This window comes from Brachyhypopomus gauderio, chromosome 4 (assembly GCF_052324685.1).
Source record: "Brachyhypopomus gauderio isolate BG-103 chromosome 4, BGAUD_0.2, whole genome shotgun sequence".
NCBI lineage: Eukaryota > Metazoa > Chordata > Actinopteri > Gymnotiformes > Hypopomidae > Brachyhypopomus > Brachyhypopomus gauderio.
The window spans coordinates 30,935,206-30,954,086 of NC_135214.1; the positions used below are offsets into that span (position 1 = coordinate 30,935,206).

The 18,881-nt window shown below is 43.3% G+C and overlaps 2 protein-coding genes across 4 annotated transcripts; one reads left to right on the top strand and one right to left on the bottom strand.

Moving 5' to 3' along the window:
• Window positions 1-1,333: 1,333 nt before the first annotated feature.
• On the top strand, window positions 1,334-15,120 carry gls2a (glutaminase 2a (liver, mitochondrial)). 2 transcript variants are annotated; one of them, XM_077003861.1, is made up of 18 exons: window positions 1,336-1,981; window positions 2,273-2,363; window positions 3,114-3,235; window positions 3,636-3,765; window positions 3,913-3,992; window positions 4,085-4,248; window positions 5,006-5,064; window positions 12,181-12,213; window positions 12,398-12,456; window positions 12,543-12,609; window positions 12,700-12,750; window positions 12,830-13,006; window positions 13,103-13,234; window positions 13,320-13,412; window positions 13,600-13,661; window positions 13,809-13,885; window positions 14,160-14,223; window positions 14,304-15,120. In XM_077003861.1, the coding sequence occupies exons 1-18, from the start codon at window positions 1,782-1,784 to the stop codon at window positions 14,491-14,493; spliced, it is 1,851 nt and encodes a 616-aa protein (XP_076859976.1). In that variant the 5' UTR covers window positions 1,336-1,781; the 3' UTR covers window positions 14,494-15,120. The 2 variants fall into 2 exon arrangements, with proteins under 2 accessions (XP_076859977.1, XP_076859976.1); XM_077003862.1 differs by lacking the exon at window positions 13,809-13,885 and having other exon boundaries at window positions 1,334-1,981; window positions 14,304-14,442.
• A 1,409-nt stretch (window positions 15,121-16,529) lies between these two features.
• Window positions 16,530-18,724, bottom strand: spryd4 (SPRY domain containing 4). 2 transcript variants are annotated; one of them, XM_077003868.1, is made up of 3 exons: window positions 18,532-18,724; window positions 17,771-17,798; window positions 16,530-17,459 (listed from the first exon to the last, which is right to left on the bottom strand). In XM_077003868.1, exons 1-3 carry the CDS (start codon window positions 18,553-18,555, stop codon window positions 16,921-16,923), a joined length of 591 nt encoding a protein of 196 aa, XP_076859983.1. In that variant the 5' UTR covers window positions 18,556-18,724; the 3' UTR covers window positions 16,530-16,920. The 2 variants fall into 2 exon arrangements, with proteins under 2 accessions (XP_076859983.1, XP_076859982.1); XM_077003867.1 differs by lacking the exon at window positions 17,771-17,798 and having other exon boundaries at window positions 18,532-18,705.
• Between the last annotated feature and the right edge of the window lie 157 nt (window positions 18,725-18,881).

Here is an 18,881-nt window from a genome sequence, read left to right on the forward strand (position 1 = left end):
CTCTGATAATACGAGTGTATAATGTAACCTCCTGCTTTGGTATGAAGACTTTCTCCAACCACTAACTACCACCTGAAGTGTAAGGAAAGGAGATGTTGGGAATTCTCTCTGAACTGGTCTCATGTATGGGCTGGTGCCATGTAGGTGACTTAGCTGGTGCAGGCCCTGCAGGTCGTACTCAATACTTTCAGAAAAATCTGAAGTCAGCCCACAGCCCAAACACACAGGCCATGTCTGCTTCTTTTCCGAGACCCAATTCACTGAGGCTCCTTATGAGGCTGATGGTTGTTCTGAATGGAAAAGGTTGACACTGGTATTTGCCTATGGAGAGGTGAGACTTATCTGCATGACTTGCTGTGCCTCTATTGGGTCGCTGTGAATTTAGTGCCCTGTCTGTGGATGTCAGTGGGAGCAGTGTGCCCCCTAGAGCACAAACAGAGTCCAACATGTCTAATTTTAGCTATTTTATGCAATGCGGGAAATGGAAAAGATTCAAACAGCTTGTTGGCAGTGAATGTTTAAGACATTTGATTAAAAAACAAATTAGTTTTCAAGCATTTGAAATGTAGACACCACAAACTCCAGATTATGTACATATTTTTTGCAGCCTCTGACATGCTGATAAACTGAGCTGAGAATCTACCACTCAGTAACGGCAGTGCCTAGTGTGTTCTCCAGGGTAAAGCTTTGAAGATGGAGCTCTCTGCCCTGGGTCAAAACGCAAAACTGATCTGTCCTCTAGATAAAGCGTGAACATCTGTACACAAGTTAAACTGGAATGCTTTCAACACATAATTCATACAGTTGAAGAGTGTTGTTCTCTTCTCTTTCTACGTGGCCTGTCCTGATAGAATGATGCAGGAAAGGATATGGAGTTGGGTGATAGGCAGTTGGGTGATATGCACTTGGGTGATATGCAGTTGGGTGATGTGTAGTTGGGTGATATGCAGTTGCACTCTGGCCCCTTTGGTCAATTAGAGTGTATATGTGTGACACTGATGTGTCATTTGAATGGCACCAAAATCTATGAATTTGACATTTTACTCCTGACATTTTGCGACTTTTACTCCAAATCATCCGTTCTCATAATTTCGCGGTGTCAGGAAGGCAAAATTGATAACAAACGTTTCCAAATATTAATTTCCAGTGAGGAAGATGCCCTGATTAATCATTAAACATTTTGTCTAGTCACCCTCACTTAAAAATTGTTGACGAATTCGCATCTGTCAACATTAACATAAGCCTTACGTGGTTGCTATAGTGTGACGTCACGGGAAGCAATGCTTCATTACGCATGCGTGTGAGATCAGTCGCGTGATCAGACTAGTAGAGGATATAGGCCACTTCTTAAAGACATTGTGAATGAACAAAGTATTTGGTTTGCCCACTTTTGCCTAAAATGCGAACGTAGCGTTTCATTCAAAATCAGGGTTGTGTTTAGCCCATCAGAGTGACATCTCGGCAGTTCATGTAGTGCTACTCTTGGTTTTGTGCCAAGGGACAGTAAATCTAGTCATACGTTGTCAAGTTTGGGACCCAGTGAAGTCTCGCCGCTATTGGTCATTGGCTTATCCACACTGTAAATGCAAACACCTCCCCTGTATTTACCAACTCGGCTTATTAAAGCAAGCCCCACGAGATCGGTGGGTTATCAGTAGTCGCTCACGCTTGTCAACTGTCTGTTGACTGGAAAGTGCTAGAAAAGAGAATACATACACGCAAAGGATATTCGAATAACAACAGACCTTACTATTCACGTCTTCACGTCCCCCTGACTGACCATGTATTGTCTAAAGCCTCTACGGTTGTCCAACGCTAGAATTTTACTGACAAGACAAGCCGGGAACTTGGTTAGAGCTGGAAGCAACGGTGAGTTTGTGTTTCGAAGACAGATTTTTCAGCTGCTCCGAACGAGTTCGTCATCACCTTCACAGCATCCGCGTTTTGAACAGGTGATTCCGGACAATGAAGCAGTGCGCAGGTAAAACTGTGCATACAGTCTGTGTTTATCATTTGTTTCATTTTATATCAAAAGGGAACACTTTTCCGTCGATGTGCTTATAAATCGAATGCCTATATTAAGTGGCTAAATTAACAATTTACAAATGTCATGAGCTAATTATGACAATTTTTTTTAATTGAAAAAGTGTTTCATTTTAATAGTTTCTTTATATTTTGTTAGAAATGTGTAATACATGGATTTGGCAAGAATGATGTCTTCAGTTTAATCTGCAGTGTTTTTTTTGAGTTTATTGAATTTTTATTTTGTTAGGAAGGGAGTGGTGGTTTCTGGCCTGGAGGACCTGCTGTTTTACACAATAACTCAAGGAGAGAAGAAAATCTCTGTGACTCATTTCATTAATGTATGTTGTACAAGAAGCAATCAGAACATTCACATTCCAGATGTACTGGTGACTAATGACTGAATATATTCAGTATGCTCATATACATACAAATATGCAAGCACAATCAGGCAAAAGCACATAATGAGTAAGTGTGTCTCTGTCTCTGTCCCTCTGTCTTGCACTGAGTGTCTAAGAACTGGAGTCATAGGCATGTATACAGCATGCTTCTGGTGCACGTGTCACCCAGAAATAGCCCCCCTGCAGTGTGATTTCACCCTGTTACCCATGCTCACACTCACACATATTTAAATATTCATAGCCCTTTTAGTAAACCCTAGTACAATTATTCTCAACAGTGTGCTTGAGTGCTTCAATGTTGCATTTTATTTTCTTTATTCATGGAATATGGAGCTGAATCCGGATGAGAGCATGGGCAGTCTACGCGTGTCTGCCATCTCTCATATCACACAGCCAGCAGTAACCTGATATCTGAGTCCTATCATAAAAGTGATTTATTAATAATCAACTTTATTTTTTACAGCAGCTATCACTATCAGACATCTACCTAATATGTGGTTTTGAGTGTGCGTTTGTGTGTGTGCATGTAATTGTGTGTGTGTGTGTGTGTGTGTGTGTGTGTGTGTGTGTGTGTGTGTGTGTGTGTGTGTGTGTGTGTGTGTGTGTGTGTGTGTGTGTGTAATCGTGTGTGTGTGTGTGTGTGTAATCGTGTGTGTGTAATTGTGTGTGTGTGTGTGTGTGTGTGTTTAGGCACTACAGAACACAGGGTTGGTACCCTCAGACCCGCGACTGCAGGACTGTATGCAGCAGCTTGAGCAAGCAGTGCAAGAGTCTGCAGGAACAGCAATGATGGACCAGGACCTTTTCAGGAAGTCAGTGGGAGGGGAGGTGGAGAGGAGGGGAGGGGTTATGGAGGGGGGAAGGGGGTTGGTGGTTTTAAAAAGATATATTTACAGGGAACATCATTCAAATATTTTGACATTTGTAAGTAAAATCTACCTCTCACTATTTATATAAATATCTCACTATTTATAAAAATATACTATTTATATCTACATTTATATAGATAATTATTTTAAGAAAAAACACACTTGACAAGACTGACGAATATAAATACAATGTACTATTTTAATTATCTGGCAATTATAGTAACAAACACTTGTCAGGATCCATAATAATGAGTTTATTAATAGTCATTAATAATTAACTATTAATAATTGATTTATTAATACTGTTATAAGATGCTAACTTATTTTGTAAATGTTTTTGTAGATGTGCTGCTAATAATATAATACTACTTACTCAAGCCTTTCAAAAGAAGTTCGTTATACCAGACTTTACGACATTTGTAGCCAATATCAACCAGCTGTACTACAATGCACAAAATCAGCAAGGTGGCCAGGTATGCTACACACACACACACACACACACACATATACACACACACACGCACACACATACACACACACAAACAATTACATACATAGGCTCTTTTTTTACATAGATCAATTTTCTTGTTGTGGCTGTATGTGTGTTTGTATATATGTAGGTAGCAAACTACATCCCACAGCTGGCCAAATTCAGCCCTGACCTGTGGGGAGTGTCATTGTGCACAGTGGATGGTCAGAGGTGAGGAAATCTTTCAAATGTCAATCTTGCAAAACTCTCTCATTTTCACTGATCTTCTAAAAACTCTGTGTGTGTCTCTTTCTCTCCTCCAGGCACTCAGTAGGGGACACAAGGGTGCCGTTCTGTTTGCAGTCTTGCATAAAGCCGCTCAAGTATGCTCTGGCAATCCACGAGTCCGGAACTGAGGAAGTGCACCGATACGTAGGGAAAGAACCGAGTGGCGTCAAATTCAACAAGTTAAATCTAAACGAAGATGGTGAGAAACAGATTTTTCAATATTGGCAATTTTTCTTTTAATTAACTGACATTCTACCTGGTGTTTTATGAAATTTTAAGTACAGAAATTTTTACAGAAGAAATTTTATACAATCCATAATGATCACACAAACTATGTAACAGTGATGAAATATGACAGGTGTACATTTCAAAGATAACTTGGATTAAGCATGTGTACTGAACCCTTTATTTACGTTGGTCATTTTAACTTATATATTTAAGTAACTTTTAGGAAACCCTGCTACAGGAAAATTAACATAATTATACATATTCTATTCACAAAAGCAATTCACAACAATTTCCCAACAGGAAGGTCTATGACCTTCATGCCCTTTGTCTGCAGTTCCCATAATGCAGGGGTGCCCATTACGTCGATCACGATCAACCGGTCAATAGCGAAGGAATGTGCGTAGATTGCGTGACATTAAAAAGTAGTGGATGAATCGCCCATCTGCACTGACGGTTGTATTTCGATTGACATTCACGGTAGCCAATCTGACGTCTAGGGTTTGACACATGCAATCCCCCCCCCCCCCCCCCCCCGCTCCACAAATTACGTTTGCCAACCCCCCCCCCCCCGCTCAACAAATTTGGTTCGCCACCTCACAACAACCCCCAACCCCCGGTAGATCTTTCTGACTTGGTCATCTTATAAGTAGCTCGCAAGCTGAAAACTTGTGGGCACCTCTGCCATAATGCATTTTGGACCATGCCAAAATGAGTATTTCTCTTTTCAGACAAGCCTCACAACCCTATGGTTAATGCAGGAGCCATCGTCATCAGTTCTCTTATAAAGGTAAGTGTGACTAGGTATACATCAATACATCTGCAACAGATGTATCGACTGCATTTGTGTCAGCAGTTTCTTTGGTCATAACTTTTCCTGTTTGTTTACCACCTTCAGTTACTCTAGTCGATTAGAGAGCATGGGGCAGAGGAGTGTGTATGTGGCTGGAGAGGGGGAAGGGGATTGTGGGAAGGGGGAGGTGAGCAGGTAGAAAGCTGTTATAATTAGTGTCATTGGGGTTTGTCAGGAGGTGTGTCATGGCAGCCAATAGGACTGATCCTCAGAGAGGGTGTGCCGTGGGACTGCAAAGCTGAGGGGGAAAAAGGTGATAATTACTGAGGTTTGTTTGAGGGTGCATTGGTTTCAAGGTTAAGTTGTTCATCGTTTAACAGTGAAGCCATGCATCGAGGAGTTTTGTTTATGTAGTTCAGAAACTGATAGTAGCCTTAATTTCACAACAAAACCAACAATACTGTGCTAGTGCCTAATGCACAATGGCCAAAAAATGGCTGTTTTGAATCAGATCTCTACTGTTACAGTCACACATGACTATTTTTAAGACCAAGACTCCTTGTGTAGACTGTGTACCTTGACCTTTTCCTAAGCTGGGTGTCTCATCCACAGTTCTTGGAAAACAAAATCTTAACTACCCAAACGTGACATTACTTGGAAATCAGATCAACAGATGGGTGTGTTCCAAGTAGTCCCACACACACACACACACACACATACACACCATTCTAGAGCACACCACATATGTTTTAAGAACAAATAGTGACCTTCACTAACATTGATGACTGCAGTCATGCAGTCATGCAGTGCATAGGCTAGTATTACAGTAGAAATGGTATTCAAGAATTGCTGATGTGGTGACATTAGAGGTTGTGTTCCTTTTCAGAAGCACCCCAATGACAATGCAACCGTTTTCTTATTTCTCACACACACACACACATACCGAAATGCTATACGTGTGCACACTGCCACATTGTGGCAGAATATTGTATTGCGTTACAACACTCGTTCTTGATGCCAAATTGTCTTGGACATTTTCTGAAAATGGATGAGGACTCAGACATGGTTAAAATTATAAATTTATTAAAAGATATAAAAACATTAAAAAGTACAAAAGACATATACAAGACAGACACAAACATGAGAGTCCCATCTAAGCATGACAACTCTGAGAGCAAGGGGGCAGTCCCCCTGCTTATATACAATCTTAAACACAATTCAGCAGTTCTAGCAAGCAGGTTATCTTAAGCACAGCATGTTCCAAAACATAGGCGCCCAGCAGGCTGTTGTCTCACATATGTGTATCTCCTAATTTGGACTTCCCTAGAGTTAGCGGAAGGAACTGATGTATCAGTTGAATGCAGAGAAAGCTAAATGACCCAAGTATAATAGACTAGTGACAACCAGTTAAAAAAGTGCTCTTACCCTTTGCACTCCCCCTGACCTGGGTCACAGTATACACCAGGGGTACTCAACTGGCGGACCGCAATCTCATTCCTGATTAACTGGATACGGACAAAAAAAAAACCCGGAGCATTTATTTCAGGGCTATTGAAAAAACACTCCGTCACGAGTGTTACGTTGTTACGGACAAATTTAGTTGAGTACCCCTGATATACACACATGCATAACACGAACTGAACATAAGTACATGATTACACTGAAACACACTACTGTCACGTTGAGGACCCCGGCCCCTCCCTTTTGGGCGTGTGTCAACGTAGTCCACGTGCTTTGTCTGCGTCAGTGTATATACGTGGGTAGGGTTTTGTTGTGTGATTAATAAGTCTCACCTGTGAATCGTCTCGTGATCACGTGGGGCTACTGTGGTTTGTCTATTTAATGTGCCCTCGCGCAGTGTCCTGTGCTCGTCGTTGTCTACAGTCTACACCAGGGGTGCCCAATACGTCGATCGCGATCTACTGGTCGATCGCGAAGGATGTGTGGGTAGATCGCATGACATTAAAATGTAGGGGACGAATGACAGGCTATCGTCCATCTGCACTGAGAGTTGTCTTTTGATTGACATACAAAGTAGCCAATCTGACGTCTGAACTTCTGACAACCTACGCATTAAACCGCGCTAACTTCAGTTACCTGCTGCGTAGCTAGCCTCCAATTTAAACTAAATACAACAAAGGGTATAAATGAGTGCCGTAGCTGCTCCGAGTAAGAAGCCAAAAACCTACTTTATACAGAATGGGAGGAGGATTTGTTTCACTATGTCATATTCACTATATTTCACTATGTCGTATTCTAAGTGCGTTTTCCTCATCTGTCAGTGTGCCGTTGCTATTCCAAAGAAGGGAAACGTGGAGCGGCATTTTCGGACTGTTCATAAAAACTTTTCCTCCGAAAAGTGAGCTGAGAAGGAGAAAGGTGAAAGAACTAAACTCCCGGTTGTCCGAACAGCAGTCATTTTACTCACATAGGCTGCCACCGAAGCATCATTTCGGGTGTCACTTAATTGTTGAACACAAGTAGTCCTTCCAAGACGGAGAGATGATAAAGAGGCATTTGTTGAAGCCTCTAATTCCTTGTTCCGAGACTTTAAAAACAAATCTGAATAATTATCTTCAATCAAAGCTCTCCAGTTATCGAGGGATACAGTCACACGGCGCTCTGAAGCCATGACCGAGGATTTGACCCAGTAACTTTGGAAAGATATTGCGGACTGCGAGTGTTTCTCGCTACAATTAGCGAATCTTTAAAATACTTTATAAATAAAAATAAATAAAATACTTTATTTATCCTAAAAGGAAAATGAAAGAAAGAATACACTATTAAATAGTAATACTAATAATAAATAATAATAATAATAACTTAAATAATGATAATATAGAATAAATAAATTTGTTTTGCATTTTTATAGTAGGTAGATCATTTTGACTTGGTCATTTTATAAGTAGCTCGCAAGCTGAAAAGGTGTGGGCACCCCTGGTCTACACGTTGTGTGTGTATCTCTGTTCTCCGTGCGCTATTGCGCAATCTATATGTTGATTAAAGTGACGTCTGTTCCGAAAAGCAAGGATCCCGTGTCTCATCCTTCGCCACGAGCCGCGCGTCACAGAACGACGAGCCGACAAGAGACACCGAAATGCCAGGCTACGCCACCAGGCCAAAGAAGGCACTTCGCTCCAGCAAGCGACACCACCGCTCTTCCTCCTCTCCCCCGCGCCGCGTAACCTCGCCAACGCAGGAACAGTTGGAGAAGGACCCGGTGTGCGCCCTCCAGCTGGCCTCAGCCCGGAGGGTAGAGGACAGTAACCCCGAGCTGGCGGAGGTCTTCCGCCAGGGCGCGGTGAGAATTTGGAGGGAGCATCTCGCGCCCGCTCACCGCCACGGGGGGACTCCGAGGTTTACGGAGCTGTTGAGTCCACCCCGGAGAACGAGTTTGGGGAGGGGGATTCCGAGGAGGAGCAGGACGAAGCGGAGGAGGCATACCCTCCTTCGCTGTGCGATGCCTCCACCGTAAACTACGGTGGGGAAGAGGAGGAGGCCTACCCCCCCTCGCTGGACGATGTGTCTACGATAGACTACGGGGAGGAGGAGGAGGGGGAGTCCGAGGAAGAGGACTACCTCCCTCCGCCCGTGGGTTCCTCTTCCGTCAGAGAGAAGGGGGAGGAGGACGACGACGAGGACTACACGCCGTCGGAGCGATCCGCATACCCCTCTGACTATAGTGAGGAGGAGGAGGAGGAGCTTGATGTGGAAGATCGTCCTCTGTCCGTGCACTCAGGCGTCTCTGAGTGCACGGACAGCGAACTAGACACGGAGGGAGAGGACGGTCCACCCCCCTCTGAGTGTTCGGTTGGGACGGTAAAGGGAGGGTGGAGTACACCCTCCGGTCGCTCCGGAGGAGAGAACATGGACTGCTCTCGGGGTGGCAGTCCAGAGCAGCCCATGAGTTGGAGCCGGGGCAGCGAGGCGGAAGAGATGGAGGTGGAAGAGCCCACAGCCGACTCCAGAGAGCGGTCGCGAGGCGAGAGGGACGTCCCCTACGACCAGCTGGGGGGAGAGTCCGCCAGCCGCGCTGCGCCGGGCACGTCCGCCAGCCGCGCTGCGCCGGGCACGTCCGCCAGCCGCGCTGCGCCGGGCACGTCCGCCCGCCGCGCTGCTCCGGGCACGTCCGCCCGCCGCGCTGCTCCGGGCACGTCCGCCCGCCGCGCTGCTCCGGGCACGTCCGCCCGCCGCGCTGCGCCCGGTGGAAATTATGCAGCGGGGGCAGGAGGAACACCACCCACCGCAGCGCCTGCCGCGCCAGTAGCTCCACCTCTTTCTCCCCTACTCGCCCTTCTCCTGGCACGCAGCCTGGCACCTATGTCGTGTGTGTGTGTTCCCGTGTTGGTAAGTCTTCCCCTTTGTTTACCAAACCCGTTTTTCCCTCTTGTGCCACTGTGTGTGAACGTGCCTGTGTGTGTGTTTGTGAACGTTCCGTTTAATGTGTCTTCCGTCTTTTCCCCCGTCTTCCCAGGGAGGGTGTTCTAGGCGGTCCGTGGCGGACGCTTCACCAAGGGCGGTCACCTCCCAGACGCAGGACTGAGCGCGTCGGATCCGCCCATCGTCGTGGGTTCGGGGCACTCGGTCCTGTTGGCACCCCGGGACGGGTAGTGCCCTTGGAGGGGCGTCTGTCACGTTGAGGACCCCGGCCCCTCCCTTTTGGGCGTGTGTCAACGTAGTCCACGTGCTTTGTCTGCGTCAGTGTATATACGTGGGTAGGGTTTTGTTGTGTGATTAATAAGTCTCACCTGTGAATCGTCTCGTGATCACGTGGGGCTACTGTGGTTTGTCTATTTAATGTGCGCTCGCGCAGTGTCCTGTGCTCGTCGTTGTCTACAGTCTACACGTTGTGTGTGTATCTCTGTTCTCCGTGCGCTATTGCGCAATCTATATGTTGATTAAAGTGACGTCTGTTCCGAAAAGCAAGGATCCCGTGTCTCATCCTTCGCCACGAGCCGCGCGTCACAACTACTTCATTATTGTCTAATTAGAATGACATGTACTAAATCAAGAATTACATAATTTCTGTCACGTGTCTGCAACTGCTACTGGGCAATAAAACAAACCATGATCACGATGAAATTTATATAGATAATTATAGGATTTTTATATTTTTACTCAGTTAAGATAGATGCTTATCACAAAGCAGAAATAAACACAACAAGTGCCAGTGCGATTTCGCTTGCACATCATGGCTCTGTCCAAAATTCCGTACTTTCCTCCTATACAGTATGCCAAAGCAGTACACAATAAAGGGTAGTAGGTCTGAATACATACATTAAACAGTAAGCAAAAAGTACCCAGATGGCTTACTGAATTGGGAGACATTTTAAAGTGTGCGATTGCAGCACACTGTTCTATCCCATTATTCAACTGGGGCATTTAACTATGATCGTGTCACATCTTATGACCAGTGATGTCAGTAACGCGTTACTTAGTAACGCGTTACTCTAATCTTACCACTTTTTTCGGTAACGAGTAATATAACGCGCTACTATTTCCAGTCCAGTAATCAGATTAAAGTTACTTATCCAAATAACTGTGCGTTACTATTTTTATTTTCCCTAGTAAAAATATATATTTTTGCTTTCTTCTTGGCTCAGTTCTACTTTTGCGTCTGACCTTAGCGCTCGACTCCGCACGCTGCGCGCGACCCTGTGAGAGCGCGAGCGCGTTTTACAAGTCATTTTTTGCAGTGTCCTCCCGTAACGATATGTGGTAGTATAAAGAAACACCCCTCAAAAACAGGGGAAGGAACATTTACCTGAAGAATTTTAATGTTGCACTGTGTTCCACGTTTGAAAAGTGCTGGAATTTTGACTAACGTTGCCTACTTTAAAATGCTTAAAATTGTAATGGTATTTCGTTTCACAAGCTGTCTGACAGAACAGGGGTGGGTTTCCCGAAACATTCGTAGCGCTAAGTACTTCTTAACCTCGTACGTTTCATACGAGGTTATGAAGTACTTGGCGCTACGAACGTTTCGGGAAACCCACCCCAGTTCGCTTGTATTACGTTTACAAATAAATTTACAAATAATACCGCGCAGCTACACAAACGTAATGTCAGGAAAGTCTTGCCCTTTAAGTGACACTGGCTGGGGGGGCGCCAGGGTTGCGTTATCAATAAAGTTTCCCTCCTCGGGATTTTTGGATTAAGCAGTTTCTGCCTCGGTTACCGAACCTGCTTCAATACATTGTTACTGTTAAAAATGCACTTCCAATAAAGTGAGTATTGGAAAATTTTATTTTGCTGCTGAATGTAACTACTAAAGTAACTTGTAATCTAACGTAGTTACTTTTAAAATCAAGTAATATGTAACGTAACTAAGTTACTTTTAAAAGGAGTAATCAGTAATCAGATTACTTTCTCAAGGTAACTTAGCCATCACTGCTTATGACATAGATAAAATGGCGGACGTAGTGTGTCCGAGGTTGTATGTATACTGTCCAGTCGCCTACTGAAAGAACATACTACTCTACAGTTGAGCAGAACATAATTGAAATCTAATGCCTACTGCTTTAGTATGCCATTTCAAATTGAGCCCAAGACTATTTTCTATCGCAAAGCATTGTTTGAGCTACCAGCGAAGAAGAAAGTTCTGACAACTATGATATAAGTGGAAACGTGAGGCAAATTTGCAAGTAGCATGAATGAGAAAGTGAATCATGGTATGTGTGCCATATTTTGTCAATTGTGATTTTTCACTGCAATCGAAATTTGTCCTCCGTTTTTTACCCATCTGTGCAGTTAGAACACACACACACACTAGTGATTACTAGGGGGCTGTGGATCACATGTGCCCAGAGTGGTGGGTAGCCCTAGCCCGGCACCCTGGGAGCAGTTGGGGTTAGGTGCCTTGCTCAAGGGCACCTCAGTCATGGCCTCAGGTCTGGGAATCGAACCCACGACCCTCCGGTCACAAGCCAGTTCCCTACCACCAGGCCATGACTGTCCATTGGTCAACATTGTTGACCTAATGATAAACTACATACATTTAAATAAATTCTTGCTATCATGAAGTTAAACAATCAAAACTTCATTTTCTATTTTATGCATGTCTTTATGAATGATGATTGTATGAAAAATATTTGTCTTCTATCTGTCTTTCAGCCTGAGGTCATGAAGGCTGAAAAATTTGATTACGTAAGTACCGCATAATTGCAAAAAAATAATGTGCAAACACACAGTAAGACTGCTCAAACACACACACACACACACACACACACACACACACATATATATATATATATATATATATATATATATATATATATATATGGAAGAAAAATGGGAGAGATTTTAGTCTATGTATTGATGTGTCCCGCAGATGATGGACTATCTGAAGAGAATGGCAGGTGGAGAGTATGTGGGCTTCAGCAATGCCACGTATGTTACCTCACCTTATTTCTATGATGCACTTGTACGAATGGCCTTAGTGATTGATGGAAAACACTGTGCCGTTTTCCCCATAGGTTCCAGTCAGAAAAAGAGACGGGTGACAGAAACTTTGCAATTGGTTATTATCTGAAGGAGAAAAAAGTTAGTATGGTAGTTTGTAGTGGCTTTTTGAATCAGGAGCGATGCTGTGCCATGTTTCTCTACTAATGCCTCTCCTAAATGTATTACTAGTGTTTCCCTCAAGGGGCCGACATGATCGCAGCACTTGATTTCTACTTTCAGGTGACTGAGCTTTTAATGAAATTAAATGACAGTGACAAAAGGAATATTTTGCCCATTGCTCTCTGCTTCTGCCCTCCAGTTGTGTTCCATTGAGGTGACATGTGAGTCAGCGAGCGTCATGGCCGCCACTTTAGCTAACGGCGGGATCTGTCCAATCACAGGCGAGCATGTGCTGAGTGCAGAGGCTGTGCGGAACACCCTCAGTCTCATGCACTCCTGTGGCATGCATGACTTTTCTGGCCAGTTTGCCTTCCACGTGAGTGTCCCACACAGGCACATATACAATCCACGTCCAAATACATATTTGTTGAAGAGATTGTTTTGTGATGTTTTGTTTCTGTCACCTGTGCAGGTAGGCTTGCCAGCTAAGTCAGGAGTATCTGGTGCTGTGCTGTTGGTAGTACCTAATATCATGGGGCTGGTGTGCTGGTCTCCACCAGTTGATCGTGTCGGCAACAGCGTGCGTGGAATACACTTCTGTCAGGTACACACTTTCTTATGCAGGGACACACAGAGTTAATACTTCTCACTAGAGAACTAATGTGTAGTGTTTTGGATCATTTCCTCAGGAGCTGGTTTCTCTCTTTAATTTCCATAACTACGACAACCTGAGACACTTTGCCAAAAAGCTGGACCCTCGCAGACAGGCGGGTCATGACAGGGTGAGACTGGCAGGATTACCAAATTGTTGCTCACACGGAGATTCTGTATTCATGTAATGTAGGAGACAGCATCAGACAAAGTGACATAAGGAAACCATGGCAATGACTCTGAAATATATGACATATAAATAATTATTTAGAATGATCTATGTGAGCTGTTCACTTTCAAAATGTTCTGTTTTGACAGAATAAGGCTGTCATTGAGTTGATGTTTGCAGCATACAGTGGAGATGTCTCAGCACTCAAGAGGTAAAAATAATGGCCGTGCAGGTTTACCAGTACACTACACCTCATGAGCTGGTTGGGTTGACCTAAATTGCATGCCTCCAGTGATTCCCCCTGGCTTTTGGGTATTTTGTTTTACTGGAGTCATTAACTGTCACGGTATAATCTCAGGTTTGCGTTGTCGGCTGTGGATATGGAGTTGAGGGATTACGACTCTCGGTCTGCTCTGCATGTGGCTGCAGCAGAAGGTGGCCTATCAAAACCCATCCATTCATCAAAGACTCATTCAGTCATTCTAACCACCCAATTCATCAAAGACTCATTCAGTCATTGTAGCCATCCATTCTTCAAAGACTCAGTCATTCTAATCACCCAATTCATCAAAGACTCATTCAGTCATCCTAACTACATTCATCAAAGACTCAGTCATTGTAGCTATCGATTCATTAAAAGACTCACTGAGTCATTCTTGAACACGGTGTTCCAAATATGACATGTTGATACGCTTCATTTCCATTTTAGGTCATTTGGAAGCTGTTAAGTTCTTAACAGGCACATGCAGAGTGAATCCACACGTCAAGGACAGGTAAAAAGACTGCATACCTTTTTATCCCTGATTGTTTTTCTCACGTAAGTGGGAAGACACGTCTCCTCACCATTGTTCAGGTGGGGAAACACGCCGCTGGATGACGCTCAGCAGTTCGGGCAGGAGAGAGTGGTGGAGGTGTTGAATCAGTACCAGCATATGTACTCCCACGTGCTTCTGCCTGAGGAGATCAGCACACAGACACCCAGCGGTCCTGTGTTGGATGCAGAAGACATCAGGAACATGAAGATCCTGGAGGGGTTTGTTTGATAAATGACACTGCTTCTCAGCTACACATATTCCTGGGAAGTTTATGGTCGATGGTCGGGTGGATATGTCCACTGGAGAAGGACCCACGGTTCCTGTAATGCTCCAGTCATGGACTGAGTTGCTATTTAGATCAAACAGAGCTGACACGCACAATGAGTGAGTGATGTCTCAGAGTGCATGAAGAACACTCTACACTCTCACTCTTGTCATATTTGGGATTCTTCCCTATTTTTGGTTCTCAACACTCTAGATGGATAATTAAAGACTTTGACAATATATTTATAATGTGGCTCACATAGAATAAAATTTGTGAACTGACTGGCAGATATCAAGATTGGATTGAAGATTTCTATATAATTTCAATGATTGGGTCCAAGAGAAATATCAGCAAATACTGATAAACTTGCTTGTTAATGTAAATATATGTTAAGTACTAAAGTGCACTAGCCTCACTAAGGTTAAACGTACCAGTTTATCGATAAAACACATTTAAAATGGGGTGAGATATCTAATTGATCTATATTTAAAGGAAATATGAATGCTAAATACATGTACACTGTGCATTGACAGGTTTCAAGCATTTGTAAATATTTAGTTGCTATTTAAAATGTGTAAACAATATATATATATATATATATATATATATATATATATATATATATATATATATATATATATATATATATATATATATATATATATATATATATTAGGGTGCCCGCCAAACCAATGTAAAAAATTAAAGTTGGCAATTTTGACTGTGGTACCCTCCCAAATTGTAGTGCCAGCTTTGTTTATAAACACTGCAAAGTTTCAGAGCTGTAGGTTAATATTTACTGGTGGCTCAACATGAATAAAGTTGATACTATATGGCGAAGACACTTATGGTACCTGAGTGAAGAATTAATCGCTCTTGCATTCTTTGATGATGGTGTGAACAGCAACATCAAAAGAAATATGATTACTGCCCTTCAGAAAGCCGGCTCTGATGAAACTAAGCCACCAAAACGGATCGAGATTGAACCTGGTGTCATTCCTGAAAAGGAACTCCAAGACTTTGTCACAAACAGAACAATATCATTCTTTCACACTCTTGGGTTGAATGCAGACTTCCTTACACAAGCAGATCCTGACACTTGGCAGAAATGTGACGACTTTCTACAAGCAAAGAAATATGTTGACAGTTTGGCCGTGGTAAATGATAGAGCAGAGCGAGCAGTAAAATTGATGCAGGACTTCAACACTTCAATTACAACAAATGAAGATCAGAAACAGTATCTTCTGCAGGCAGTCTTGAGCCACAGAGCCAGATATCCCGTCGCCAGGAAATCATTATTTGCAGAGCCTGGCAGTGTTGCAGATGACATTCAGCACTAGCAGTAGCAGCACAGCATCGCAGACTGCGTGAATTTTACAATTCTTTGGACTGGCTGTAGCATAAACTTAGTTAAAGCAGTTGTGAATTCACTTTCAAATAATACAATTTGAGTTGTGATTATATATGATAGTGCATTAATAATTTGACATTGGTTGATGAGACATAAAGTAAACATTAACTGCCCAGCACTAGCGGCTATCGTATATTAACCAATATGTGTTAACTTTATACACATTGAGCCACCTTTAAATATTCAATAAAAAATTTGAAAAAATTACAGTGATTTACTATCATGCCATATAACAAACTGAGAGGGTACCGCATGTGAAATTCAGAAGTTCGTTTTTGGCGGGCACCCTAATATATATATACACACACACAGTGTGACAGGTATTTAAATTTTCTTAGGTGCTGCTCTATGTGACGTCCTACAGATGGTGTATTGTCTGTATGCAACAATGTACAGTACCTGCCAACAAATTCCCCATTGAGCACAATTTAACTGAAATTAAATCTTGACAAAATGTTCTTCTTTCTATGTGTTTTTTTTCTATTATTTTTAAAAAGCTTGGTAAACGTCTCCGGATTTGTGACAGTGAGACCTCTTCTGCCTAAAATAGAGAACAGGGTGCAAAACACAACATATGAAACAAAGAGGGACAATGCTAAGGAGATTATTTTATTGAAAAAGTTAATTCGCCTATAATGTTCATCAAGAGTACAATTCCAAGTACTTGTTATACATTTCTCCACATAGGCAGTATGAGTCTGACCAAACCCATCTAATAACATGGGAAATGTCGAGCTTATTAACAATTCAAGTATGTATGATATGCAAATCAGTCCCATATTTCAACCGCATTTTTATTCCGCATTATTTTGTTTATTGTTAAAGACTTTAAGGCTGCTGCTGCTTTAGGATCAGGAGATCTGATATTCTGCTTAATTCATTGAGAATGACCCTGTGGGGGGGTTTGAGGTACTGCTTTTATGTTGGAGCCATGGGCTTTCCATATTGCCTTGTTGATCCTTTGGTCTTGGCTTTCCTTTTAAAGCCCTGGTGGCAACTCCAACCCAGAATGTGTGAGTATTTCCCCATCCCATAGTGCAAACGCCGGACAGACTGGTGATTGGAACTGTGTCTTTATTGTGTGGACCACCTTGGCTGTCTGGGTATCTATTAAGCTAAGCAAACCTGCTTCAAAGTCCAGAAGCAACCCCACTCGCTCCGGCTTCCCCACCAGCGACACAGGCACCAGCTTATTGGTGGTCATGGTGTACCACTTCCGCTGTACATAAGAGAAAACCCAGGAGGAGGAGTTTGTGCCAACGCACTCATCCCGGGGCATCGCTGCGTCGGCCACGCCCACACGGAATTCTTGGGACTTTTGGACCGTCACCTCCCAGTAGTGGCGGCCGGATTCGATATGGCTGTCAGCAAATACAACGGCCCAGTCACGGAAGCGGAGAGGGGTGTCCTGCACGTGGGAGGGGTCGAGGCCCAGCACGCGGTATATCACACCCGTGTCTTTCTTGAAGAGGTCGAGGCTGCTGTGGGCAGTCCTCTCGTCCAGCTTAAACCTCAGCTCTGGGAGACAGACAGAGACGCTTTACACAAGCTAGAAATAATGACATGACAGCTTCATAACACCTTAACAATTCAGTAGTACAACAGGCATGAATAAATACATACACAAAGAATGAGTTCTGAGAAGGAAAGATGGAAGTGTGAGAAGAAGCAGGTTTTCAGCTGAAATGATGCCAAAAAAGTTCCAATGAAGAATTCAGGGACTAGTTAAGGAGGGTCTTGGTAACAACACACAATATTTGAACTGTATTCATATTAGATCATAGACATATTGTGGACTATGATGAATAGGAGGTGACCGAGAGCCTAACCTTGAGATTCCTCCTTATGTGACAGGAGCTGTAGAGGATTTAATTTTATCAGCAGTTAGACATAGCGTAGGTGTCATTTCAACTTTTCTTTTTTTTTTTTCTTTTTTTGTGCGGGGTGGTAGACATTGCTCACACCACCCAACCTGTAGGAATTATTTCTGGGGGGACACTTCCCCCAAAACTACGCCTATGGGCAAATATCACTGAAAAAGAAACGCAAATATGAGAAAACACCATACAGGCAAAGCATATAGCCAACATGCTATAATCGCCACAAGGTCAAAACCATGAGAAAACTGCACCGTCCGTTGAACAAGGGCAAAAGAGTTTTAGCTTCGCTAAAGTGCCGCACGGTGATTTGGTCGCATGTATGTGGGGTTGCTTCACCGACACTGCTGTTTTCCCCTCAGTGACTCTCATTACTGCCGTTTGGTCGGTCGCTGTGTGCGGCTATCCCCGCAGTACTGGGATTAACTCCGTGGCTGTATGTCCATGCAGCTGTCCCCTTCAACTAGCTCCTCAGTACGGGGTGAATACCAGCCAACGTTAACCTTGGACTGAGGCGAGGGTTAAAAGACCTTGCCCTGGCCTGGCAATCAAAATGTTTACAACGAAGTCAGTAAAACGTTGTTATAAACATGTGTGGTGTTCCCCGACTAACCAGCGGACATTGATGGAATGTAACGTTAGCTAGCTTAAAACATGACTTCAAAATCTGAATGTATTGAAAATGTACAATTATTACTTCCGTTCATACTCACCGTTTTGTGTGCTGGTGGCGACATAGAGTCTCCGGGTTAAAACCCCCGTCCCTCGCTTATGACCAAGGAGGCCTGCGGTTCGGCCTGCTAATCGACCACACAAAGCCATGCTCGAGGACAAGGCCATGTTGCCCCATATGAAGTGCATCTTTTTTTCATATTTAACCAACGTGGAGATTCTTGCAGGTTGCTGCCACCTACAGTTGAGGAAACGTACTACATGCGAAAACATTAACTTCTTAGGTGCGCTGTTTTCATCGAATACATGCTGAATACATTAACATAAACGCCAATGTAATAGAAAGTCTTTATTAGTTATTCATTAGGAAAATGCTATAAATAACAATACG

Bases quoted from the DNA above. Each gene is read 5' to 3' on its own strand.
- spryd4 (XM_077003867.1), bottom strand. From the start codon at position 18,679: ATGCACTTCATATGGGGCAACATGGCCTTGTCCTCGAGCATGGCTTTG. The intron at 17,460-18,531 runs GTGAGTATGAAC...TCTGTCTCCCAG, and splicing joins CGCCACCAGCACACAAAACG to AGCTGAGGTTTAAGCTGGAC.
- gls2a (XM_077003861.1), top strand. From the start codon at position 1,782: ATGTATTGTCTAAAGCCTCTACGGTTGTCCAACGCTAGAATTTTACTG. The intron at 1,982-2,272 runs GTAAAACTGTGC...TTATTTTGTTAG, and splicing joins GACAATGAAGCAGTGCGCAG to GAAGGGAGTGGTGGTTTCTG. The intron at 12,457-12,542 runs GTATGTTACCTC...TTTTCCCCATAG, and splicing joins GTGGGCTTCAGCAATGCCAC to GTTCCAGTCAGAAAAAGAGA.